This window comes from Eleginops maclovinus, chromosome 5, assembly GCF_036324505.1.
Source record: "Eleginops maclovinus isolate JMC-PN-2008 ecotype Puerto Natales chromosome 5, JC_Emac_rtc_rv5, whole genome shotgun sequence".
Lineage (NCBI taxonomy): Eukaryota > Metazoa > Chordata > Actinopteri > Perciformes > Eleginopidae > Eleginops > Eleginops maclovinus.
In genome coordinates this window covers 23,006,704-23,034,431 of record NC_086353.1, presented here as the reverse complement: position 1 = coordinate 23,034,431, position 27,728 = coordinate 23,006,704, and the positions used below count along the sequence as shown (strand labels likewise).

Genomic DNA, 27,728 nt, shown 5'->3' with positions numbered 1-27,728 from the left:
TGTACTAACAAAAATCTGATACCCCTGTGTGTTTATTTAACAATTTCTTATACTGTTATTTTGTGACTACTCAGGTCTTGAGTGGATGCGTGGACAGTGTGGAGGATCATGGCTACATAGTTGACATTGGCCTCAGTGGAACCAAAGCCTTCCTGCCCAGGGAAGCAGTAAAGGACAAACACCCAGAAGGTGTGACATGTCATTTTCTGAGAAAATAAACTAATTCACTTGTACATTTTCTTACCCAGACATACAACAGTTTGCCAATTTTTTAGCAATTCATAAAGTAATGGTTTAGTGTCTAAAGCATTTGTGTGGTCTTGTCTCTCCAGAGCTGAAAGTGGGTCAGAACTTGACTTGTAAAGTGGATGAAGTAAAGAACGATGGGCGTATTGTCCGCCTTTCTATGAGCACCACCACCCAGGCCTGTGCTGAATCTGAACAGGGCTGGAACCTTACTAACCTGCTGCCTGGACTTCTGGTCAAAGCCACCATCAAAAAGGTAGAGAAAGCTTTTATTTTGGTAACAAGTTCATCTTCTCTCCAAGGAGAACGGTTTAATCTTTCCTGTGACTGATACACTCTTACAGTCACTTCCACCTCTTCAGTAGTAGCGTTGATCATTTGAATTAAGTCTTTTTGTTTATATTGCAGGTGACCAAACATGGCCTACTCTTGGACTTCCTGTCCTCCTTCACTGGCCAGGTGGACTTTCTCCACATGGAGCCAGATCAGACATCCAGCTACACTGAGGGAGCCCAGGTAACACTGACATGGAACATGGATCCTGTTGCTCATACATTATAGAAATGTGCTTCACATCTGCTTATATTCAAGTATAAACATAGCTGCCTGTTTTGCATCCCTCCACCAGGTTCGAGCCTGTGTGCTGTATGTGGATCCGTCCAACCGTCTGGTGGGCCTGAGCCTGCGCAGCTTCCTCATCCAGCCCGGGTCCAGAATCAACATCTCTCCTGCTGGAGGAGACCGCATCGGCGAGGTGGTGAATGACTGCAAGATGACTGCTATGCACCACATGTCTGGAGCCTTGTTGGAGCTGCCTGACCAAACGATGGCCTTTGTACATGTGAGTCAGGGGGGCGCTTTTTAAACATTGAAGCTAATTTTATAATAGTACGATAAATGCTCTCTGTAAACATTTTTCTGACTCAGCATTGGGTTTAACAATTAAAGGTCCCATGTTGTAAATATTGAGATTTAATTCTATATTATAATGGTTAATGGAACATAAATACTGTGAAAGTAATGCATTGCTTTGTCAAGAGGTTAACGAAAACAGCCCATATTAAAAAACTGTCTTTAAACAAACCGTTAGGACTTATAGAGTGGGGCAGGGATGACGTATTTTTGTAGGCCGACCCGGAAGTAAGCTGCGCATGGGTTCCTTCGACAAAAAAGCAATGCGATTTCTCCATAGGATTTTGGAATATTGTAAAAAATAAGATCTGTGGATAACGAACCTGTTTGATAAATGCACGTTTTGTTCAGCCGGATGATGACCCTACTTTTAGAATTTTCAAAACATAAATCTAATCTCCAGAAGCAAAATGCTAACGTTATGCTATAAACGAACTACAGAGGAGTACAGCAGGGTCACAGGACTTCAACGTCACGCCAACTTAACATCGTTTCAACTGACTTTCAGGCGCTTGCATATTTTAACAGGTACAAGTTGAGCGTTTGTTTTAAGAGTTTGCAAGAGCATAGGTACTTGCTTTCAAGCAGAACAGGGGCAAACAAACGTAGCGGGAGTGTTTACGTGTTGAGACAGATGGTGAATACATGTGCAATATATATACAATACATTCCGACAGACAGAATGTGAGTAAAGTCTATAAACATGTTTTAGTAGAAACGTAAAATTCATGTATGAATCTGAAAGTATGTATTATAAATCTTCTTTAAATGTATCCTTCATCACAGAGGAACCACGTTAAGGAGTCTAGCGAGCCGTCCAATGAAAACAGATTGCTGGCCAGGCCTCAGCACATCTGCAGGATCATGGACTTCAGCCCCATGGACCAGATTCTCTTTGCTAGTCTGCGAAAGTAAGTGTTACCTCATTTACGAAGGATGTTGTGTAGTGAGCATTGACTTTCCCACTCTCATTTGAGATGTTGACTAACCTTTTTCTGTCCTGATTTCAGGAGCGTGATTGCAAAGCGATTTTTCAGATATCAGGATATTCAGGCCGGGGAAGTTGTAGAGGTAAGAACAAATTAAAACACTCATGCAATATGATTTATAATCTATTTTAGCTAGTTTTGTTATGATAGATTATAAATCAAATATTTTTGTGCACTGAGGCGATGCCCAACACCACTGATGACTTCAAGCAGATCTGTGGATTTTAGGTATTAGAAAAGGAACACATTTGTGCATAGATCTTTTTCTCTTTGCACCATAAAGTAATCCAATCAAATCAGAATGTGGAATTAAATAATTTGTAACTTAAGACTTAAGTAATTGTTTAACATTTTCAGAAATTAGTTTTTTTGCCTATTGTGTTGGCCGAGCTCATCAGCTTTTTCTAATACTTCCATTACATTGAGGTTGCCTAGAAAAGAGAGGAAATAATAATTCCCTGGTTGTTTTCAAATAACCTATGAAAGCCTGTTTCCTTTTCTTTATGAAAATAACAAACTTTCTTATTCTAAAGGCTAAGTTTAGGCCAATTTAATTTTTTTATTTAACTAGCGGAAAATGTTTTCCATACCCATCATTCCAACAAGAGTATTTTTAAGATATAGTCACATTTCTTAATACATTTTCTTTTGTGTAAAACTTCCAAAGACAATAACCCTGTTTTTGTACCTGGTGTAGTTTTCTGAGACAATTTAGATACATTAACTGAGGAGGTATATATAGGTAACTACATATTTTCGAATTTTGAATGTATAAAGTATTTTCTAACTAATCTAATCTGCCTGAGAACATAATGTGAAAGCTGGGCACAATTTATTCATACCCCATTCTGCTCTCTCACTGTGTTTAATGTCTCTCACTTTGTCTTTCTTCCCTGTCCCCCCCTCTAAGGGCACGGTGTCAGTCCTGCTGAGTCACGGCATGATGGTGAAACTGTCTGACCACATTAAAGGCATGGTGCCCCGCACACACCTGTCCGACATCCTGCTGAAGAACCCAGAGAAGAAGTACATAGAGGGCATGAAGATCAAATGTCGGGTCAGTGAAGAATCCCAAAAATAAATCCTCTAACGTGCAGATTCCCCTGTCATTTTTAATATTAGTCTTATCCCTCTGTGTTTGTGATGATGTTCCTCCAGGTGCTCTCAGTGGACCCAGAGAATAAGAAGCTGTACCTGACCAGGAAGAAGGCCCTGGTGGAAAGCTCCCTGCCGCTGTTCCTCAGCTTCAGCGACGCGCGCCGCGGCCGTGTGTCCCACGGCTACATCGTCTGCATCAAAGACTTTGGCTGCATCGTGCGTTTCTACAACAACGTGAAGGGCCTGGTGCCGCTCAACGAGCTCAGCTCTGAGCCCATCGTCAGCCCGCAGGAGGTCTTCTACGTGGGGCAGGTGAGGAGATCATGGAGGATTATGACATAGTTATCCGCTGAGTTTTCTCTGTCTTTTGTTCAGGATATTTGGGAACCATTATGAATTGAGTTGCAATGATTGATCGGAATCTCAATCATCCTTTTTTTTAGCCGGTTAAATTTGGTATATGAGGTTTTTTTGTCACACATAGCAGTTCAGACCTTAACATCACAGCCACACAAACACATCCAAAAACAGTAAGTGAATACTAATTTTGAGCAGGTTTATACAAGTTAGCATTTATATTAGCATCGATGTTCACCACTAGGTGGCACAATGATCCTTAAATCGTCATTATATTTCCCCAGGAGGGATAAACATTTGGTTTAAAATATATAAGGTGTATAAAAATGTCACAGTGGGATATACTGCACATTATTTTCAGTTGGATTTTATTTGTCAAGTAAGTTGAAACATTTAATTATGAGGTTAGAAAAATGTCTGTAATTTCATACAGTTTTGGAGACTATTTTATTTTGTAAAAGTCAAAGTTTGTGAACATACCATTAAATTGAAAATGTAAATGAATACCATTTGAAAAATGTGTGCTGTCAGTTGTTTAAAATAATAAAAATAAAGTCGGAATCTGTAGGTCAGACTTAAAAATAAATAAAATTGGCCACGTCGATGCATCTATAATTGTAAACAAACCATTGGCTGTTAATTACTCATTCACATGTTTTGTTTTCCATTGTTTTCCCAGGTGTTAAAGGCTAAAGTCCTCAACTGTGACCCCGCTAAGGAGAAGATGGCGCTGTCATTTAAGGCGGCAGTGGAGGGAGACACAGCCGAAGCTGCCCAGCCCCAGTTTGACTGTGAGGTGGGGAAGGTGAGTCCAAGGCCTTGTGTCTCTGTGTTTATACTCTTATCTTAACGTATCAAGTTTTGTCTTCAACCTGTGTATTTTTATGATGTAGAAACTGGAGGCCAAGTTGCTGAAAAAGACAGTCAACGGTCTGGAGGTGGCCATCCTCCCTGACGAGTTCCGTGCCATGATACCCACAATGCACCTTTCTGATCACATGTCCAACTGCCCTCTGCTGTGGGAGAGCCTGCAGGAGGGAGACAACATCTCAAACATCGTCTGCTCCAGCAAGAACAAACAGCAGATTGTATCCTTTTAGTGACAGAGTTATTCAGTACAGTGTGAATTATTTACTGATGCTCATAGGTAAGGAAGGAAAGTTTTCCCCAGCTTTCCTTAGCTGCTCTTTTAAAGACCATCACCAAGAAGCCAACAGTGCGATGGTCGCTGGAGGAGGGAATGGTGGCCAAGGACTTCTCTGAGATCACAGTAGGGATGCAACTGGTCGGCTGGATCAAGAACATCATGTCGTACGGCGTCTTCGTGGAGTTCCCTTACGGCCTTGTTGGGCTCGCACCCAAGTCTGTAAGTAAAGGGCTTCTAAACTGAAAACCTCCACATATAAGATGTTTTTATGTTTTCCCTACTACTTCATGTTAGGGCCAGAGTATATTTTTAAAATAGAGACAACAAAGCTGGAGGAGCAGGGTAATATTCACAGAAAAAAATATCACACACTTATTAAGAAAAAACTGAATATTCCTAGGTAATAAAGTCATACATTTGTGTGGTGTCAGAGATTTTAAAGCAAGAACTTTACAATAATAAATGGGATACATATCGTCTCCTTTTTTCTTCAAGTCCCCAGTAAATGACTATTTAAGTTATTTTCCAGTATATTTACCACTCCTAGTTATATAACCCCATGGATTTCAGATATTCAGTTCTATACTCTTGGAATATTACGTATTTCCCTCGGTCCATTATTCATTTTGTCATATTTCCCCACTAAACCTTCCCCTTTTTTTCTTTTTTTCTTTCAGGCCATGACCAACAAGTTTGTCAGCGATACAGCGTCCACCTTCAAGCCGGGCCAGACGGTCCTCGCCAAAGTGACCAACCTGGATGAGGAAAAACGGCGCTTCCTGGTCACGCTGAAGATGTCAGAGGTCGTCTCTCCGGACGGGGATGCCCAGACCAGACTCTTCAACGGTCTGCAGGAGAGAAAAGCTGTGTCTGATATGTTGGCTAGCAGAGGTAAGAACTTATCGCTCTTTATATTTTTTCTGTAAAGTTTGTCTCCTGTGTCTAACCTCTTGTCGTCTCTGTGTTCCCTCTCAGAGAACAGTGATCTCCACCAGCAGCTGGCTGCTCTTTCTGTGGGGGAGAAGCTGAAGCTGACTGTAGACACTAGTTCCAAGGACAGCGGCGCCACATTTAAGTCTGATGATTTGACCGGTGCCACCATACTGGCCACCAAGCACCATGTCATGGGTACGTATTTCACCAGGAACATTTAGAAATTTTGAGGAGATGCCTTAATATTTAACTCCTCTGTCACGATTCTTTAGAATCACATATTGTTCTTAAAATGTCCTGAAAGGCATAGTAGAAAAAGACTAGTATTAGGTTTTTTATGTTAGGATTGCATCAAACTAAAGTATGTGGTAAAAGATGCTACTGCATTATTCAACCTACATTTCAGTTCGTATTAAATTGAAGTTTTTTAGGGCAACTTTAAACTTGTTTTACAGAGAGTAGAGAGATGACAGGAAAGAATGGAACAGGAAATAAATGATCATTGTCTTAAAATAAGCCACTTTCATAAAGTTGGAGGGCTTGCAAGTGAAAACCTAAATGGATACCATTAATATAGTCTATCTGGTGTGAGGTAAATAAAAAAAACACTTTCATTGGTCTTGTCCTGCCCCCGTCAAGTGACAAGAGGTATTTTTTCAGACTTTAATGAGCTTCATCCAGAGCTGCAGAGTTTGCCCCTGTGGCCCTGACTCCCCATGAGTTAAACTAATTCAGATATTGCATTGATCCTTTTAGAAGATTTTATGTATTTTGGCAAAATCATTTGATGTAAGTGATTAAAGCCTTCTGTTGGCCCTACTGTTTCCAGGTGCTAATCTGAGCCCAGGACAGAAAGCCACTGCGGTTGTCCTCCATGTTGACATCCTGTCCGGACATGTCCATGTGTCCGTCCTCCCCAAGCTGGTGGCAAAGAAGAAATCTGTGAGTATTACTTCAGAACTATAGCATTTAACAGCAGACATGAAGCCATTTTAGGTTCAAAATATATTTGTATTGTATTTAAAGGAGCTGGTATTTGAGAAAAAAACTGACAATCCAAGATAAAGAGTTACATTTGAATAACAGACACTAAACTATCTAATTTATGACAAAAAAACTTTTACTTACTGGGTTCATGTCATATAAATAATACATTTGCTAGAAACAGATGAATTTATGGCTTGTATCTCAGTTGTTTTTTTATACTAATGTATTTTATTTTTTTTATCCATAAATGATTTTTTCCCCCTGTAAATTTACCACTTACATTTATTTGTTTTCAGTATTTAACTCCCTTCCCCAGCGTAGTATTTATTTATTTTAAAATGAAACTTACACATTACTTCACAAAACATGTTCAACAACTTTTGATGTCATGTGGACATTTTGAAAACTAATTCCCCAACACTGCTTACTTTGGAGCAGCCTGATCAATCTGTTTCCTACAAAATTTGAGATATACGACTGTGATCTTTCTTTCATGTACTTATTGACATTTTGTGTATATTATGCGTGTTTGTACAGTTAACCGAAGGAACGAAGTACACAGTGATGGTGCAGCACGTGGACCAAGACTTCGCCGTCATCTCTCTGGAGGACACGGCTCAGCTGACTGTGATCCAGACCAGCAGCCATCTGAATGAGATATTCCTGACCGACTCAGAGAGGCTGAAGGCAGGCATGAGTTTGGCCGCTGAGGTGATAGAAGCCAGCTGTGAGGAGCTGCAGGGGCTCCCCCTGGTGTCCTGGGAGCGCAGCGCCCCCAACCGACAGCGCACAGTCTCAGAAAACCTGATGAGCACCAAAGGCTATCGTTTTGGGGACATGGTGCAGGGCAAGGTGCGGAAGGTGAAGCCGTCCTCCATAACGGTCACGTTAGAGGATGGGAGCACGGGCAGTGTGCACGTGTCCGAGGTGGTGGAGGCTGCAGATGTGTGTGAGGGATCCTTCCCCACATCCTCCGTTAAAGTAGGCAGCACGATCACCGCCAGGGTCATCGGAGGACGGGAGGCATCCAGTCAGAGGTAAACACCGGCAGGGGGTTCACTTTACATACATGTATTATTCAAACAGGGCAGTGGAATATATCATAGCAATATGATCCTTTATATGGACTTTATCTTCTGGTATTCTAATAATAAATAAGTGTCTTTCCTAGTTTTAAAGGCTGCGTGAGATAAGTGAGGATTTCTGTTCTAATTGTTAGTAATTTGACTGATTGCAATATTCTCAAATCAAAGGGAAGGATCATTTTATTTACTTTATCTCATTGAAAAATATATTTCAAAGTGTTTATTTTCTTTTTTTTTTCAAGAGGGTCTGTACCAAACAAAAGTATTTTATTTGGTCAGTAAAATACCATTTATAGTAGTAGGCCTGAACAGCTGCAGAGTATTTATTTCAGACTTTTAACATATTTTGCCTTTAATGCAATTATGTCATACATAATTCCCAACTCCAAATTGGATTAAATTCCAATGAATTGAGCAGCTCTAGCGTTTGCCCACTTAACCATTATATCCACACCGATGATATCAGTATATACTGTAGGTATTTGATCTGAAAAATCACGATATTGTATATAGCCCAGCCATAATACAGGTTCCTAATTAGGAGCTGAAAATACTTAAAAACACGTTTTCATTTGAATGGGTTTGAAAAGTGCTTGAAATTGTTTGTTCATTGCTTCATAATAAATAACTGATTTTAAAAAACTAGGAAGTAACAATATTTAGATATAGAAATAAAATGAGTCCTAATGTAATGATAAAAAAATCACTTTCCTTATACGGTATGTACTCTATAACACATATTTAATTAACTGCAGCTGAAAGGTGCCTGCTTTAATTTGACTTTGAAAAAGTGCACTTCTTCCTTTGTCATATTATTCTGATTCAATATGTGATCATGAAACCAGCGTGAAGGAGGCCATGATCCTGAAATGTTATTTATTAAACTGTATAGTACTTGAAAGTAATCTTAACTTTGTTCTTTTTCAGATTCTTGCCCTTCTCCCATCCCAAATTTACATACACCATCCCTGAGCTCACTCTTATACCCAGGTAATTACTCTGCATAATTACCTTTAATATGATTTATTCCTAAAGTAGTAAATGTACAGTATTCCCAGTTTAAAACCAGTGATTTATATTTCTGACTTCTGTTTTAATAAAACATTATACAGATGGTAATTACAAAGATATGGTGGTGGTGTTTGGATGTGTCAGCGTGTGCTTTATTTTTTTGATTTGTCAGTTTCTTATTGTGTTTTTTTTCTTTCTGCAGCAAACTGGATGAGAGTGCAGATTTCAAGGCGGTTTCAACAAAAGAAAAACTAAACCGCTATAAGGTCGGGGAGGAAATTCAATGCTTTGTTTCAAAGGTAAGTCTGGGAAAATCATAACGTCTTGCTTTTTTTCATCAACCTGAAAAATCTGCTCTCCTGATCTACAGTGTGTTTGTGTTTCTGTCCACAGTTTATTCCAGAGAGGAAGACTCTGGAGGTCACCACTGATCCTTGTGTCACCGGGACAGTTGAACTGCTGGCCATGATCACCAATCCAACAGTAGGCTTTTCCTATCAATTGGTCCATGTCTGATTATTTTCAACAGGAGAAAATGAGAACCATCAATTGTAACTGCTGTGATTTGTTTACAATTATTTTCAGGACGCCAGCCACCCCGAGAAACTGTACAAGCTGGGTCAAGCGGTCCAAGCCAAAGTGGTGGAAGTGAGCTCCAAACCTCAACGCTTGATACTGTCACTCACGGGTAGGAGAAGCTCATTGCTATTATTTTCCATATCATTACATATAGGATGCACCGATACATGTTTCATGTTTTACACATTTATGTTTCGCTCTGTGACCGAGAGAAGTCGTTGTTTTTAAATCTGAGGGACAAAATGTGAAGTCAGGGCATCAATCTTGAATGATTAGAACAGTGACCGTGGGTCTGCCGTTACTTCATTCGCAGGTTGGGCCCCGTGTAGTGGTAAATGAAATACATCATTCAATGTTCTTCAGAGGCCGTCATTTATTTTTGTGACTTTGTTATAATGCTGCTACTCCCTTTAACTACTCCCATTCACTTCAAGTGAGTTACTACGCTCGCTCAACTTGCCACACGCGCATCCCCCACTCTCTCTCTTAAAGGGAAAGGAGGCCCTAGTCAGCATAATGCTGCTATTACATTTTACATAGCAAACACATCAGAATCTGTGTAAGCAAAATTGTTATTCTATGCATCGGCCAACATTTTTTTGTATCGTTGCATCCCTAATGACATAACACTACATGCTATTTACTTACTTGACTAGAATACACTTAAATATGCCAGCAGGAGCCATTTATGGTTAAGCTATTTTGCCCGAGGTTGCTTCGGCAAGCTGAATGCAGGGGCTGGGGCTCAAACTGCTGACCCTATGATTTGTAGATTTGTCATCTGTATCCCTCAGATTGTTTATTAAAATCAAAGAGAGAGAGGACAGCCCCTGCTGTCAACATGTGAAGTGTCCTTGGGCAGCATGCTTAACTCCAAATTGCTCCAACAGATGGCCAACAGTGTGTGAAAGTTAGTTTCCTGAGCATTCCATTTACCGTGTACCATTCCAGGTGTCCACAAGTTGGAGGAAGGCAGTGTTGCTCTGGGGATGGTGACTAATATCCAGCCGCACATCGGCCTCCTGGTCAAGCTTCCATTTGGCAGCATGGGGGCCGTCACTGTCACCGACCTGGCCGACGCCTACAGGCCAAACCCTCTGAACGGGTACATCAAGGACCAGCTGTTCAGGTCAGTAGCAGCAGACAGAAAGTAGAGCAGAGCTGCACAATTTGTTTGGAATTTTCTGACATCATAGGAAGCGCACTATTTGGTAAAGGCAAAATATGTTAACATTTTATTCTCTTTTTCTCTATTTTTCTACTGAATTAGTGGGGATTTGAATACACTACATTCAAAATGGAACTTCCTCCAAAACATTTTAATACATGTTTTAATGATGTTGTCAGTAATTCTCAATATAATCACAATTAGATCATTTTTCTAAGTCGTATAAGCCTCTTACATAGACACATTATTTATCAACAACTTATTTCAGCTCCAAACTTTTGTTTATGTCTATTTTTGAGACTAAAGGCCACTGCTTTTTCTGTATTACTGTGCTTGTACTGTGGAACAAACTCCTTGAGGATATATAGATTGTAAAACCAGTTGCATCTTTAAAGTCCCCTCTGAAAAATGGGCTTTTATAAACAGGCTTTTATGTGAATGACTCCCTGTGCACTTTAAAGTTCTGAAAGTTTTGTTCTGATGTTTTATTGCAGCTTTGTTGATTTCTGGTTTTAGTTTTCCTTGTGTTTTATCTTTTTTATTGCTGCTTATATTGCATGTAAATCACTGTGGTGATTATTATTTGTTTGTCTAATTTTTCCATATGTTTGTGTAAACCTAAAGGAAACCACTTTAAGAATCCTTACTGCCTTACAGCACTACATGTAAAGGCAATATAAACAATATAAACTACAAGCATCCCCAATTCATCTTCATTTATCTTTTATCGTAATGTACATTTTGTCTCTTTTTGCCTCAGGTGTTTCCTTCTCGGGGAAGAAAATGGCAAGTGGCAGTTGTCTCTACGTCCATCGAGGTAAGAGCACGTTTGGTTGGAGTTTCTGTAATAAATTGAGTCGTGTCACAGCAGTTGTTTGACTCTAACTCTGCTCTTCCAGACTCAAACCACAGCAGGCCAAGCCGGCGAAGGACCCAGAGGTTTTATCTTTAGACAAACTGACGGCAGGCCAGATCATCAGAGGCTACGTGAAGTCTGTGGGAGAGCAGGGGGTCTTCATCAGGTAAATGAGGAATTCATGCAACACTGAGCCTCTGGGAGATGTCGTTCCAGGGTAGTTTTCCAGCGTTTATCACCATCTTTATTCTACATGTTTGTCATCCAGGTTGTCAACGAGCATCACGGGAAGAGCCAAACTTCAACAGTCCACCAAATACTTTGTCACCAACCACAAAATCCTCTCTGATCACCTGACCCCCAACAGCCTGCTCACCACCAAGATCGTCAGGTAGGGAGGATCAGATTTAAAAAAATGTGATTTCAGGAGCTGCTCAATTTTCAGCTTTTGGACTGACCATAGTTCAGTGTCAGTTAGGGTGGCGATCCTGTGCCGGTCAAACCTACATGTGTGTGCCACGATATGGTTCGTGTCACACAACTTGCATGGGAACAGACAGCAATGAACACACGCACAGAGTTTTGCCAAATCGGCTACTTTCTCACTAGATGTAGGTACTTTACAGATCCTCTGAGCGATTGTACTTATGGGAAAAAGCTAGAAATACATATTCAAACATATTATATTGTAAAGCATGGGGAATCTCCCTCTGGTCAATTCCATTATTTTTGGATGATTAATTGCATATATTCTGATAAACAAAAGTTGGATTTACCTTGCATATGGTTTATTCATAATTTAAGAACATACATTTTTCATTAAAGAAAGGATACGCACATTCTCGAATAGGCTGTCACGGATAGCTCTTAGAAAGAAAGACAATCTGAGCTAGAAATACAAATTCAGACATATTATATTGTTATTCATTCAAAGTACAAACGTTTTTTCAAAAGGGATTGATGAAAAATAAGTACATGTTTTTGATAGATAAAACAAAAAGGCCAATCAACTTATTAATAGGCCTACATACAAAGAATATAGTAAATTATTCTTTATCATTGATGATCTTACAAATTTTATTAAAGAAAAGTTACAAAATGTCAAATGTATTTCTTTCAGAGAAAGAAAATCAATATCAGCCAATAATATTGCAAACTGTGCATCTCTATTATTATCCTGTCTGTGGTCATAGAGTTTTTGGAAATAAATAAATAAAGGAATAAGTCATCATACTGGACGCGAGACAGGGATTTGGACAAACAGGAAGACAGTAGTGCTGTAATGCTGATCGGGTGTCTTTCCTTGTCTTTCCCTGTGCAGCTTCAGGTATCGGCTAATTATAGAATCGCTGCTGTCATCGTTTTCACCCTGCGGCTCTTTTTCTATTCTCGTCCTCAGCATTGACACAAAGGAGGAGCTGGTCCACCTCTCTCTGCTCCCAGAGGACACCGGGAAGCCTGACATCCTCCCAGAGTCCCTCGGCCTGCCACTGCGTCTGATAGGAGAGGAGAAGAAGGCGCATGACTCCAACAGGAGGAAACGAGCAGCGTCCGAGAGCGAAAAGGTAACCAACGGCTTCAGTCTCCTCTCCCGTCAAACTTAACTTCCTTCATGCTTTGCACATTAACTAGTAAACACACTGTAGAGGACTTGTACTCAGCTGTGTGTGTGTGCCGAGGTACTGGAGGTTAACTGCCCTCGGTAAAGAGAAAAACACTTACACGTGTGTAATGAACTAGTTATGACCTGCTCATTATCATTTGGGCTGGAAGTACTAAAAGCTGCATCGATTTCACCCTCAGTCTGGATTTTAGACCTGAAACACCATGTTATTAAAGGGGCCCTATAATGCTTTGTCTTTCCTGTCTCTTGTTAGATGCAGATGTAGAGTTTTTGTGCATGTAAATGGTCTGCAAAGCCTAAAATCCCAAAGTTCCTCTCTCTCGCCCAACCCCCTTTCCTGAAACGCCTCCATTAGACTCCTTTGTTTACTTCCGTAACATAGTGACATCACAACGTAACACCTGTGCTGGTTTTGGCTAGTGCTCCAACAAATTCTAACCCTAACCCTAACCCAACAAAGCTAGCCAGCTAACCAATGAGAGCAGACTGGGCTCTGGTTTCAGACGGAGGGTGGAAAGAGGTGCTGCAGCTGCAGTATGAGAAAATAAAGAGCTTTTTGAACATTAGAGCATGGAGACATGTCCCAGTAGAGACACAAAGTACAAATGTGAACCTGAAAAGGGGACAATATGGCCCCTTTAATGGCATTGGGATTCTGAGGAGACATTGCCGTGAATTGGGCTTATCTTTAAGAAATCATCAGGAAGCAAAACATAATGGACAGATAAAGGATACGTGATTTTCTTTACCGTACTATATACAACGCAAGCAATGACAAAATATTATAAATCCCTTTTATCTCAGAAAATATTCTATTTTTTCTCATTAATTTATACCATTTCACATTTCTTTTTTCTTTCTAGGAATGTTTATGTTTGAATGTGCCCTCTTTTGGTCATTTATTTTTTCTTGCCCCAATACGTCATGTTGCTGAAACACTTATCATAATGTTTGTATTTACTTATGTTTTATTCCCCAGAATCCAGCAGAGTCCACAGTCCCGAAGAAAAAGAAGAAGACAAAGAAATCAAAGGGTGACGAGAACGATAGCGGAGTGGAGGTGTACTTCAGAGAAGAGGAGGAAGAAGAACCCAAACCTGTCCCTGTGAAAGTAAGTGACTACAGTGCAGTTCAGTTTTCAGTACAGTAATATCATCGTCCCGAAGACTTTAATAAATGTCCCTACTCTGTCTCTCTGCAGGTGACACAGAGCTCTCCATCCAGACTGCAGCTGTCAGCAGGTTTCTCCTGGGACGTGGGGCTGAGCTCCCTGAAGCCGGCCTCTGCAGTGCAGGAGGGTGACTCCAGCGATGGAGAGGACGAAGATGGAAGCGGCAAGGTGAGCTTATCATAAAGGATCTTCTGGTTGACGCGACAAAAGGAATACAACATCATTATACGTTAGCAGCCTAAAGATTATCTCTAAATGTCTACTCCATCTCTGAAGTTAAACATTTTCTACCATCATTACTTATTTTTCTTCTTGGGCGCACCGTTCTCCTCTACCAGACCCAGAAGAAGTCTCGCCACGAGCTGGAGCAGGAGAAGAAGGCGGCGGAGAAGGCCCTGGTGCAGCGGGAGACACAGCTGATGGATCCCAGCCTGCGGCCCGAGGACGCCGCTGCCTTCGAGCGCCTGCTCCTGGCTTCCCCCGACAGCTCCCTGCTGTGGCTGCAGTACATGGCTAACCATCTGCAGGCCACGCAGATCGAGCAGGCCCGCGCCGTGGCAGAGAGGGCCCTCAAAACCATCTCCTTCAGGTGATTTGAGTTATGGTTAAACACTTCTTTAGCTATTGAACTGTGTTATTCAGATACATTTATTTTACATAGAGGCCGTTCAAAGGCAGCAGGAAGGGCAGAAATAAGTTTCCATCTATCAATTGAATCTTGAAAAGGTCTATCAAAAAAGAACAGCTGTTTCTCCCTCTCTTATCCGAAACAAAAAGTAATGAAATCTCACTCCATCGTCCTTCCTTCCTCACTTACAGTCAAGATTGAGAGCAAGATAAAAAACTAACAGTTGCCTTGTATTGTGCTAACTTAATGGAACACGTTAGGTATGGAATTAATATGCAGATGCCCCATCTCAAATTGAGACCAAACTTTTGTATAGATGAGTTTTTGAGCACCTATATAGTCTGTGTTTGATTAGGAGTGCTGAGTCTGCAGTCTCTGGCAAAATACAAATAACTGCAATAACAACAAAAAAACCTTGAACGTACATAAACAGAAAAGATCACAACAAATATAAGAGAGAAGGCTACAATTTGAAAATATCGTCTCTCTACAGGCCTGGCTAAGAAAATAAATAAAAAAGCAACATATTAATGGAGTCACCAGTTACATTTTTAAGTTACATTTTCTAAAATGTTTATTTTTAGAATCAGAAATATTTAGTTTGTCCCACAGCAGGGACATTTAAATTGCAGTTAAATGCAAAAATAAAATAATAAATACTAATATTTTTTGCCTAAACCATTTTAATAATTCTTATTATCATTAATAATAATAATAATAATAATAATAATAATAATAATTATTATTATTATTATTATTAATATTATTATTATTATTATTATTATTATTAATGATAATAATTCTTATTATTATTAATAATAATAATTATTATTATTAATAATAATAATAATAATAATATTAATAATAATAATAATTATTATTAATATTATTATTATTATTATTATTATTATTATTATTAATGATAATAAGAATAATAATAGTTTTTTAAGTATTTGTTGGGCTGATTTTAGATAAAGTAATGTATGCATATCTGGTGCCATAAGGTGTGCCCAGGGATGTTTATTAACATATAATTGATTTCTTTTTTCTTGTCCTGTCTGGTCAGGGAGGAGCAGGAGAAGCTGAACGTGTGGGTGGCGCTGCTGAACCTGGAGAACATGTACGGCAACGAGGAGAGTCTGAAGAAAGTGTTTGAGCGGGCGCTTCAGTTCTGCGAGCCCATGCCCGTCTACCAGCAGCTGGCCGACATCTACGCAAAGTGCGACAAGACCAAGGTACGATCATAGATACTTTATTATATTTTTGAATGCAGTTCTTCTCATTTGAGTGGAGTATTTTCAGTTGGTACTCAAGTAAAGGATCAATTACTTCTTCCACCACGTGTTACTACGATCTGCTGACTGTATTTGTGTAGACAAATGGTTAAATACTGTTCGATCGCCACCAATGTCAACATGTCCCTCTCTCATGTGTGTATCCAGGAGGCAGAAGGCTTGTATAAGACGATGGTGAAGCGTTTCCGTCAGAATAAGGCAGTGTGGCTGAGCTACGGGACTTTCCTACTCCAGCAGGGTCAGAGTGACGCTGCCAGCGCTCTCCTGCAGAGGGCGCTGAAGAGTCTGCCCTCCAAAGAAAGTAAGAATCCCAAATGAGAAAGACGAAGAGTCACAAAGCAGTTTGAGTTATATTTTTGGGCTGTACACCCATCTTTCAGATCTCATGTCGGAGTGCATTGGGTTTATGTAACAATTAATAAATAATTCTCCTCCTTACATTCCGAGTTGTGTATCTCCACAGGTTTTAACCTTTCCATATTCATGTTTCCTCTCAGGTGTGGATGTGATCGGCAAGTTCGCTCACCTCGAGTTCCGCTACGGTGATTCAGAGAAAGGTCGCACCATGTTTGACAAAATCCTGACAAGCTACCCAAAACGCACCGACCTGTGGTCCGTCTTCATCGACCTCATGGTGAAACATGGGTCGCAGAAGGAAGTCAGGTGAGCGAAAGACCCTACTTTGCTGTCTGACTCCTTATTGTCACTTCTAACACATTTTCAATCTCTAGACATTTTTTCTCTATAGAGGGAAATTAAGTTGCTAAAAGATGTAAATTACAGAGTTTCTTAGGATGATTTGACGTGGAGTTGTATGAAAGACTGTTCAGCGGTCATTCAATTGCCTACAGTAGATAGCACACAGCACAACCTTAGTTTTGGAGACACATGCCAGAGTTTGGCCTGGAAGCGAAGTAATGTACTACTTTGGACACGTACATCAGACTAACATCATTTTATTACATTTAAAATGTTTTCATATATTTAAAAGCGTAAAAGAAAGGCTCACCTAAAGCAAAGCAGTTAGAGTATATGTTATATTTAGAATATTTGTTCTAGTTTACCTTTCTATGAGTCCTCTCTGACTAAGAACTGAGGCTTTCAAAGCAAACCGTCTCCATTGAAAAAAAAAAAAAGTGATTTTAAACTGGCAAAACATTTCCTGGATACAATAACACATTTAACAAACCAAATGAAGCAAGGAAACACGACTAACTTCCATGTTCTGTTTTTTTCAATGGAGTAGCTACGAAAAAAGTACTAATACCAGCTTCAGTTCCCTGCTGTAAATGTTAAATATAGCACAGAAGTACTTTGCTTTTCTCCCATGCCAGAAATCCTGACCGTTACTAATCCACTGTAGGTGCCTCATACAAATGTGTTTTTAAATGGTCCCTTTAATGGTCTACACGAGAAAATCGGACATCCGGTTAAGTGATTCGGACCAATTTTATGACCAATCCTAATGAATTCTTCATGATGTTTTCCAACTTCCTGTCTCCTGCAGGGCGCTCTTTGATCGAGTCATCCACTTAAGCGTTTCAGTGAAAAAGATCAAGTTCTTCTTCAAGCGCTACTTGGAATACGAGAAGAAGCACGGCACCCCGCAGAGCATCCAGGCTGTCAAAGAGAAGGCCATGGAGTTTGTGGAAGCTAAAGGCACCGAGGCTGCCAACTAATGACCAAACACACACAAATAACGCCTACTTTTTTGTGTTATGTGTGTGGACTGCAGCGATCTGAGCCTCACGCATGTTTGGGAACAAGTTTGTGGTTGCTGATGCTCGTACAGGGTCCCTGCTCAAAATGATCAACTCCTCAGCTTGTATCTTAGCTATTTTATTAGTCTGGGGACTGAAGTTCATAACTTTTGTAAAGTGAGTTGTAGCCATCTATAAATGTCAAAACAAACTTGTATTTAACATTTCATTTTGGGCAGTTTTGTGTGTCTATGAAGAGTAAAACTGATGTCATTACTTTTAATTTACTGCATATTTGAATGGCTTCCAAACCTTTTTATGGGGGCATTTTTCTATAGAATGACAATGACGCTTCAATAAATCCAACACCATTACAATACATTACGTGACGTTTTATTTAAAAGCAACAAATACAAAATAACAATATATAGGGACATGTTTACATACAATACATACAGGCAAGACTAGTTTTCTATCAGTCTCTTTTTAAAAGGGAAAGGGCATGGGACATACTCTGTAACAATATTGTCTACTTTGAATCGCCATGGTTGTAATCCCGCTGGTCTTAGTTTCAGACGGAGGCTGTGGCTCTACCTCTGTCTGCGTTTCACCTACATTGGCAGTATTGAAGATGCATGTGTGGCACAGGGTTATAGGGTGACTTGACATGGGTTTGTGCTGGCTGTATTGGTAACACCCCTGAGATATAAGAGGTATCCATACTGATCCTGTACTCTGATGTCCCGCTCAATGCCTGAAGTGTTTGTCTCTGGCAGTGCTGCACTAGTCGTCCAATGACAGTGGCAATGATATCCTGCTCTCTAATGTGGCTCCTGTTTCCTGTCATGTTTAGTTTTTTTTGGTGAACAGTGCAATATGGAAGTTGAACTAGGAGCACATTTTTTTTATGAAAAGATCCTATTCATCCACCCACTCCCTGACTGATTTGACCAAGTCATTTTGGCGCTGTCACTATCCAATTCCCATCAAGGCGTATTGCTCAAAGGTCAGCAGCAGGGCGGCCACTTTGGGATCGTTATCAACATTTCCTGTGAGATGTCTTTAAGATGACCGCTGTCCATCATCCCTAGTGTATTAATGTGTGTGTTTCCTGTAAGGGGAGTTTGGTTTCCTCTCACACAGCTCTTTCACACCTCCTCCGGATCCATTGGACCCTCTGCACCCTGGGGAGCGTCTGTGTGGAGCCGGAGGATGGGTTTGTTGCACATGGGGCAGACGCTGCGGATCTCCAGCCACTTGAGCAGGCACCTGACAAGACAAAAAATAACTGAATAACTGAATCTAATTTAACAGGAAACCCTATCTCCCCTTATTTATGAATCCCTTTTTGCAGGAATTAATTTATCAACAAAGACTTATTTTTGCTTTATTGACTTATACAGTGGTATGCAAAAGTTTGGGCACCCCTCTGAGATTTCATGACAATTTGCTTTTCCTTTATAATAGAAGATCACAGCAACAACATTTGTTTTCCTACAAAGATGTAGACGTTTTAGTGTTTTCCAGACCAAAATTCTTAGGGTAGCATTACATAGTTTTATTATAATAAAATAAAATGCAAAAAATGGGATGTGCAAAAGTTTGGGCACCCTTATAAATAGCATTCATTTCAACACCTGTACGGATTTATAGCTGACAGGTTGCTGCACAAAATTGCTTTGATTAGCTCATTAGACCTTCAATTACAAAGACAGGTGGAACCAATCATGAAAAAGGCTATTTAACATAGGTAATAGCTGGCTGTGCCTGGCCTAGGTTCTTTCTTAGGGAGTGGCAAGATGGGGACCTCAAAACAACTCTCCACTGACCTGAAAGCTAAGATAATCCAACATTATAAATTAGGAGAAGGGTACAAAAAATTATCTGACAGGTTTAAACTGTCTGTCTCCACAGTCAGAAACGTAGTTGTGAAATGGAAGGCCACAGGAACAGTCCGTGTGAAGGAAAGATGTGGTAGGCCGACAAAAATAGGGGAAAGGCACAGGCGAAGGATGGTGAAAATGGTCACAGAGAAGCCACAGACCACCTCCAGAGAACTACAACAACATCTGGCTGCTGATGGTGTAGTTGTTCACCGTTCCACAATCCAGCGTACTTTGCACCAGGAAGAGCTCATTGGAAGGGTGATGTGCAAAAAGCCTTTCCTGAGTGTTAATCACAAGAAGAGTCGCATGAGGTATGCAAAAGCACATCTGGACAAGCCAGAAGCATTTTGGAACAAAATACTGTGGTCAGATGAGACCAAGATTGAGTTATTTGGTCATAACATGAACAGGTATGCATGGCGAAAAAAACACACTGCATTCAATGAAAAGAACTTGTTGCCCACTGTAAAATTTGGTGGAGGATCTATCATGTTATGGGGCTGTGTGGCTAGCACAGGTACTGGAAAACTTGTTAAAGTTGAGGGCCACATGAATTCCTTACAGTACCAGGAGATTCTTGACAAGAATGTTCTAGAGTCAGTCACAAAGTTGAAGCTACGCCGGGGTTGGATTTTTCAGCAGGACAATGATCCTAAGCACCGATCAAAATCCACCAAGGAATTCATGCAGAAGCACAGGTACAATGTTCTGGAATGGCCATCCCAGTCCCCAGACCTTAACATCATTGAAAATGTATGGATTTATTTGAAGAAGGCTGTCCATGCACGGAGGCCAAGAAACCTGACTGAACTGGAGACGTTTTGTGTGGAAGAATGGGCCAAAATACCACCTGCCAGGCTTAAGGGACTTGTCTGTGGCTACAGGAGGCATCTACAGGCCGTTATTGCAGCAAAAGGAGGCAATACTAAATATTAATGGAATTATTTCTTAGGGGTGCCCAAATTTATGCACATGCCTATTTTTGTTTGAATGCACATAAACATGTTTCTGTTTGACCAATAAAAGTTATTTCACTACTGAGATGTTTCTGTTACCATAAGGTATAACATATGTTAAAATGAAGTTGCTGCTTCAAAAGCTCAGCAAGTGACAAACTGATGCAGTGGTTTTCCTAAGGGGTGCCCAAACTTTTGCATACCACTGTAAGTAACTTGTTTAAAACCATTTGTAAGGAAGCCCGGTTCTGCCATTGTGATGAAAAAAATCCTGTACATTATGAGAAGCTTTTCACAAATTAAATGCTTGTAATATGTCATTTACTATTGTTGAATAATAAGAAGCTTACATGAAGAGAAAATTAATTTTAAAAGCTTCTCATAATTTTGAAAAGATCTCAATCATTTTAAGAAAGTTTGTCTCAATAACAAAGAAACATCTTTTCTCCCATAAAGATTATTTATTTGCGGGGAAATTACTTTTATATTTGTTCAACTTACTATATAATGTATTTGTCAACCTGACACATTTTGGTGAAAATTGTGCTGAGATATTTGAATGTTGATCAATTCAGCATCATGGAATGAGGGTGTAATTTTAGGAAATACACTTGTTCTCTTTCTTGTCATAGTTGAACATATGAAATACCACTGAAGTGTGCAAGGCAAGCTACAGCCAGTAGCATTATTGGTAAACTTGCTTTGACAAACTATCCAAGTTCTTCTACAGCTCACTATTTAAATACTGTATGTTGTTAGTTGATTCAGCACATATGGAATCCCATGGAAGCCAGTGTGATGGAAAAAAGATGATAAAGTAATAAATAAGTATATAAAAATATGGTACATATATACATTTAAAAAATATCAACCTTTCTTGTATATCATTTTGACATTCTTATTAAACTAACTTAAACTAATATAATGATTTACATGCATTATATTGACTAAACAAGTGCTAGTTTCCATGTTTTCTTTTTCTTTTACAAGCAGCATTTGGTTTCCATACCTGACAAATCAAGGCGTAAACGAACAAGTTGTAGTTTGTGCCGGACTATATCTTAACTATTAGCTCTTGCCAGGCAGTGAGCGACAGCGGGTATGCTAACTGTTTTTTCCTGTCTATTCCTAATGCTAAGCTAAGCTAGCCGTTTACCTTTTTAACAAAAGCATCTTCCTCCTCATCTTACTATTGCCCAGAAGGCCAATAAGCTATCTATTTATAATTTTGGTTTTAGTAAAACTCACTTCTTGTGAAATGCATGTGAGCAGGGACACACTCCCAGTTCATCTCTGGTCCTGAATTCTTCCAGACACACTGCACAGGTTTGCTGCAAGGATGGAGAAAAAAACAAAGTTAGTTCAGCAATCTACATTTCATTAGGTTATATTGTGTTTTCCCTAAATCTGTATTTAACTGGGGGCCTGTATCTCAAAACAGCCAATAACAGTGGCATTTGTAAAGTACATTTAAGTAGTATATCTATTTAATCAGACCTAGATTTTGAGCATAGCACAAGTAATGCTTTTACCTTAACTCTATTTCTAACAGGACTAATAAGACCTTGTACATAGGCAGAGGTTGGACAGTTAATTGAAAATCACGGCTGACCACCACTGCCTTGGAAAAGCAGCAAAGAATTTGCAAAAGTCATCTTTTGAGCAATCACAAGAGACAGAGAAGGGATCTTTTTATAATGCATATTGAATGAGTGCAGTTATTCCTGGAGTCCTAAATTCTGCTTAAAGGAGAGAGCAGAGCAGGCGCTCTCACTTTTTTTTTTAAATGACTGCATTTGAGTTACAAGATCTTTCGAGGACATCTTGAGTGTGTGCTGCATGTTAATCACATCTGAGAGGAGAAATTGATTTAGTTAACTAACCGAACCCTGCCAGCTTGAAATGTGTCATCTGCGCTGGAGTGGAAACAGTGTGGGGGTAACATTATATGTGTACTGCTGCCAGGTCATAACATATAAGCACAAGTGATGTGTATGAGCTTTTGTTTGCAGAAAGAATGACTTACTCCGAGAAGGCTCAGTTTCTTGCTGGCTCCCTTCAGCACCACCTACAGTTACAAATAAGAAAAGGACTGAAGTATTGTGTGATGTGAAGGATGTGTCAGCACTATTATGCTGGCAGAAAATCGATGGTGTAAAACAAACACTTCAGATGGCTTGAATAACCTGCATGTGACTGGTTTGAAAAGTGTCTGCAGTAGTGGCTCCTGTTTGTAATCTCTTTTTCTTTCATATACAAAAAATAGATCATTATGAATACTACAGAGAGATGGAGTTGAACCTTCATTGAGGAGGAAAATATTGTCATTACTGTCACAACGCAACATTGTGACACCCTGTAACCAGATAACCATATCGGGCCTTTTCACACTGCAGCTGGATGAACAGATTTGAATCAGAGGACAAGTAAGGACACTCGATGAAGACAAGGTCATCTATAAAGGGTGGTGTTATGTTTCACAGTTGACGATAATGGAGTGAAATGCTATAGTAGTATTCATAGCCAGCCTTAGAAGCGGGTGTTACATGTTCAACCATAGTGACATATACTGCTGGGACATACCTCATTGTAGCTGAACTGCTCTCTTGTTCCTTGTTGTTTCAACCTGAGAGAGGCAGAGAAAGAACAACATCTGTACGGTAGAGGGATTGGTGTAATAACTGTAACTTAATTCAGTGGTTCTGGGGGCCATAACCCTATTGTGATATATTGTGTTTACCACTGCAGATAGTAAACCCTCAGTAGCCTAGGCAATTTTCCATCCAAATGTAACAAAAATGTTTACCCCATTTTGAGGTTATCAACAAGGAAAATCACTGTTTCAGTTAACCACAGACATGCAACCTGTTATGAGAGGTCATAAGAAGATATTCCTTCATCTTAGGGGGTTTCAGGCAAAACTGGCTTCATAATATCAATCCTCAGTATTGTCTTATCAACAAGCAATGTAATAGTGTTGGATGAATTGTCACTCGTACACATTTTAGAAACTGTATTTCAATGTATAACTTAATGGATGACATGTTTGATCATATCACTTTATCTAAGACTATTTTAAAACTGGTAAGGATTTATTTGTTGTATCATTGTGTCATTTATAATACTTGCACAACATAAAAGTCCTATATGTGGTATTCACATCTGCCACACGGGGTAGCGCAACAAGTTGTTAATACAACATTAAGGCTATACCACTTATGAAAGGCCAATATCTTTGACAAATTACTTATTTGCACTTCCAGCTGATGTACGGCAAAACTAGAATTAATTTGGATTTGTGTTTGTGTCCACCTGATGAATGTAAACCAAATAAGTACTTGTTTTAGGTGTAGCTAGCTGGTTGGCTAGTTTGTTGCTAACTATTGTCTGCTGTTTGGTGCTTGGCAGGTAGCTTTTTGTGGGATTTACAGCCTTTTACTGAAAACAGGAAGATTTATCAGTCTCTACTGTATCTCTATTACTGGGCGGTTTTTAATTAAAAGCGTTAGTTTGGCTGCATGTTTTAAGATATAAACATTAGCATAGCACAGGGACAACAGGTGGAAATAACTTAACTAAATCAAAGCACAGTTTCTTTTTAATTTAATATATTTTTGACATTGTCCCTGATACAAATGTAGTGAACAAACTATAAATTGTTTTCTATTCAAACAATTATAGACCATATGTTTGATAGCTCTGCAGGACAAAACTCCATACATTTGCATCATGATCATGAGCTACTATCATCACACATAAAGATGTTATACCCAAGATGGGTTTTCATTAACTTGAAACTGCTGTAGCACAAACTGGGTTGCACTCTTGCTGTACCCAGTGACACCACTTTACTTTTTGTACTTTCTGCTTTTCCCCACATTTCTCATGCTCTACCTTTCCCACTTTCTCCCAAGATTTTACAGTCAACCTGTCAACATTCCTCCCAAACCTTCCCAACCTACCTGAAAAGATAGCAGCAGAAGATGAGGCTCAGCATAAAGACAAAAAGGCCGATGCCCAGCACAATGACGTACACATTGAGCGGGAGGTGATAGATGTCAGACGTCATGCTGCAGTAGTGTTCAGAGCGCTGAGAACCCAAACCACACAGGCATCCTGGCAGGAAGAGTTTACAGAATACAAATAACATACTGTTAACTCTTAACTTGTAGGGTCAAAAATGTTGTTCAATACATCTTCTTTCTCTTTAAAATCCAATGTTGTTAAATATAGAGAAGCAGTCATGATGTGGGACTATCATGACAGTTAACTTCAAAACCTTTTTATTTATAGGTGTCTATGTTATAGGTATTTTCAGCTATTTTTACAAACTCAATCTTTTAATTTTACTTCAGAAAACAGAGAGCTACTGAAAACACTAATAGTTTCCTGTCAAACACCACAGCACCCTAACATCTAACAGTATCCAGTTGCTAGCATTGACTTTGCAAGCCTAAATTGGTAGCCTAGATTTTTCAATTTGCACAGTCAATCGTTAGGATTTAGTGAGCAGTTCAGTTCATAATATCTATATTATTTGCAAGCAGTAAAAACTTCTTGAAGTTGTTTGGTGATAAGGAAAAAAGGGAATCCTGGAAGGGCAGCAGGAGATTGTTGATTTTGGTAATTAATTATTATTATTTTTTCATACAATTATTTTTGTGTTTGATTTGGATGCAGGTGTTTCAAGAGAGCTTGTGACTGGCACTGTGGTGGAAACTGTATCACTGGACCGCGCGTTAATTGGCTGTGAACAAGACAAACATGGAGGACAGACACCACTTCCGCCACACCGCCATCTGCTCCACAGACTCTATAGAGGTGACTGGAGGAGAGTGTGTGTGTGTGTGTGTGTGTGTGTGTGTGTGTGTGTGTGTGTGTGTGTGTGTGTGTGTGTGTGTGTGTGTGTGTGTGTGTGTGTGTGTGTGTGTGTGTGTGTGTGACAGCACTGGGGGATGGAGGATAGGGATGTGTGCTGTCTGTCTGAAATGTGTGTGTGTGTGTGTTGCAGGTGGTAGGGGGTGGGGTATATATTAAACAGATTGAACTCCAGGGACTAAAGGACCATTTGGTAAAACAATAGCGGAGGAAGCCCCACTTCCACAGACCACATGTGTTCCTATTAATTTGAAGCGAGGATGTTCTTTGCCAGCCTCGAAGTCCATGTGTCTCTCTTTAGAGGGAATGAATGGGTACAGCTTGCACATCGTGGGGGGTATGGGGTGGATAATTTGACATGGCTGGGTGGTTGGGGGATTTACAGGGGAAGAGGGGGGTTTAGTGTAGGGAAGACCTGGGTAGCATAATGAGAGATACAATTATGAACAACCTGGATGCACTTCAGAATTAGTAGACAGTAACAAAACAAAAGAGTATAGAAAAAGTTAGGGAATAAAAAAGGACAGACCAGGACAGCAATCCATTTTGACTGGTAATATTGCCACATGTACGTTTCTTAGGAGTGAAAATGAACAGAATACACGCGGAAAAGGGCCTCTAATGTCTATTAATAATCATTATAAATTGTCAAAGTGGAATGCTGTCATAGACCTTCTTGATCTTATACATTAAGGATCCAGCAACTAGCCTTCAAGGTTTAATCATGGAATGAGCATTTCAGAGAACAATTATCTTCAGTTTCGGTTGTCATGGTTGTCAAACAAACATGACCTTGAGTTATTTTTATATTTCCTCTACATTCTCTCAGAAATGTTCCCTTTCACAAGTACACCCATGACATGGATCCCATTAGCTGAGCAGCAAGCTGAGTAACTGACTCTATGAGATACAAGTTAGGACACGCGCCACCACCTCTTGTGTATTTGGCAGACAGCAGAGAAATCCACTCACTTACCGTTACACCATTGGAATGGTTGCATGAAATTTGACTCCCAGGGTAGCAGCAGTAAAATCAGGCCCTGTCAGGAGAAGGCTGGAGGGTAGCCAAGCTCGTGGGCTGGAGCTCCGGAAACTGGATCTGTTTGGAGCCTAATATTCAGTCCTTTTGTTGGCTTGTGTCAGACAGCTCCTCTGAAAAAACAACTATCAAGATTTTTCAGATTTGCTCGGATTCCACAAAGCCTCGGGGAGGTGCAGTTTTGTTGGCTCAGCAGTCTGTGCTGCCCAGCATTCCCCAAATCTGGATTAACCACTCCGTGTAAAGACTGGGAGATTTGGTACTGGGATTTGGACCAGGACTGGAGACCTCATGTGCTACTGGATCCCAGCGAGGATGATGTCATTACAGGGGAGAGAAGGAGAAACAAAGAAATCTTGTTGATTGTTTTTGCAGATACCTCATACCATGTGTTATTCACAAGTTGTTATGTTGGGAAGCTGAATCTCACTCAGACACAATGTCATAAATAAACCTCACAGGTTACTCAGAAACAGTGAATACTTACATTTTCTGCAGAAATAGGCCTCTTAGACTTCTCTTTTCCTTCTGCGGTGTCCTCCCCTCGCCAAATTCAATGACACCCACCGTTTAAAATGACAGTCCTCGTCCAATAAAGGCAATTATCTGGCATTAGTCTGCGCTTTGTCTTCCTCCCCAAAGCTGCTTTTTTAGACGAGGATTTTCACAAGTCTCAACCCCCTCTCCTCTGTTGTCTCCTCCTCCAGTCCTCTGATCTTGCAGTGGGTATTCCTCCTCGGTGTAGATGTGCTTTCTTCAAAGCCCAAACAAAGTGAGCACAGCTCCATGCAGTCAACAACAGTCCTCTTGCTGGGTTTGGTGCTTTGCTGGTGTTAGTGTGTCAGTTAGTGCATGTGTTTATGTGCGCAGGGTGGGGTGGGGGGGATCCTACTCTCCCTCTAACCATCTGCTCCTTCAATTGAGGAAAAAAAAACAAATCAGAGACAAAGGCAGTGTGTGTGCAGGAGTGTGTCTGCGTGTGTCGTGTTCAGACTCTCCAAACCTCCAGCTGGCTTTGTCATGGCAGGCTTCCCCTCTTCCTCTTTTCAATCCATGATGATGCTCAGAGAGAGAGAGGTTGAGAGAGAGATTGACAGAGAGACTACAAATCGCCTTTCCTTTCCTCCCCTTGCTCCTGCTCTACTCTGCCTTGGGTTTGTAAACAGATCTGTGCTCATGTGAC

General features: G+C 40.1%; 2 protein-coding genes across 2 annotated transcripts in view; one reads left to right on the top strand and one right to left on the bottom strand.

Moving 5' to 3' along the window:
• The window catches only part of pdcd11 (programmed cell death 11), a 20,222-nt gene extending 2,057 nt beyond the window's left edge, over positions 1-18,165 (top strand). Inside the window, exons 6-36 of the mRNA XM_063883851.1 lie at positions 75-189; positions 333-502; positions 655-762; positions 875-1,087; positions 1,945-2,069; positions 2,169-2,229; positions 3,058-3,204; positions 3,306-3,557; positions 4,282-4,407; positions 4,496-4,690; positions 4,798-4,968; positions 5,427-5,640; positions 5,725-5,877; positions 6,512-6,624; positions 7,207-7,706; positions 8,682-8,744; positions 8,968-9,064; positions 9,159-9,248; positions 9,351-9,453; positions 10,296-10,473; positions 11,273-11,329; positions 11,412-11,534; positions 11,637-11,759; positions 12,768-12,933; positions 13,972-14,103; positions 14,194-14,331; positions 14,502-14,752; positions 15,858-16,026; positions 16,234-16,387; positions 16,584-16,749; positions 17,594-18,165. Of these exons, the coding sequence (XP_063739921.1) occupies positions 75-189; positions 333-502; positions 655-762; positions 875-1,087; positions 1,945-2,069; positions 2,169-2,229; positions 3,058-3,204; positions 3,306-3,557; positions 4,282-4,407; positions 4,496-4,690; positions 4,798-4,968; positions 5,427-5,640; positions 5,725-5,877; positions 6,512-6,624; positions 7,207-7,706; positions 8,682-8,744; positions 8,968-9,064; positions 9,159-9,248; positions 9,351-9,453; positions 10,296-10,473; positions 11,273-11,329; positions 11,412-11,534; positions 11,637-11,759; positions 12,768-12,933; positions 13,972-14,103; positions 14,194-14,331; positions 14,502-14,752; positions 15,858-16,026; positions 16,234-16,387; positions 16,584-16,749; positions 17,594-17,765 (4,845 nt within the window). The 3' untranslated portion in view covers positions 17,766-18,165. The remainder of the gene's footprint in view (positions 1-74; positions 190-332; positions 503-654; positions 763-874; positions 1,088-1,944; positions 2,070-2,168; positions 2,230-3,057; positions 3,205-3,305; positions 3,558-4,281; positions 4,408-4,495; positions 4,691-4,797; positions 4,969-5,426; positions 5,641-5,724; positions 5,878-6,511; positions 6,625-7,206; positions 7,707-8,681; positions 8,745-8,967; positions 9,065-9,158; positions 9,249-9,350; positions 9,454-10,295; positions 10,474-11,272; positions 11,330-11,411; positions 11,535-11,636; positions 11,760-12,767; positions 12,934-13,971; positions 14,104-14,193; positions 14,332-14,501; positions 14,753-15,857; positions 16,027-16,233; positions 16,388-16,583; positions 16,750-17,593) is intronic.
• Positions 18,158-27,728, bottom strand: zgc:175214 (uncharacterized protein LOC557610 homolog). Its single transcript, XM_063883852.1, has 8 exons — positions 27,549-27,728; positions 27,033-27,458; positions 26,483-26,844; positions 24,591-24,744; positions 23,212-23,254; positions 22,655-22,696; positions 21,877-21,959; positions 18,158-19,055 (listed from the first exon to the last, which is right to left on the bottom strand). Exons 3-8 carry the CDS (start codon positions 26,505-26,507, stop codon positions 18,935-18,937), a joined length of 468 nt encoding a protein of 155 aa, XP_063739922.1. The 5' UTR covers positions 26,508-26,844; positions 27,033-27,458; positions 27,549-27,728; the 3' UTR covers positions 18,158-18,934.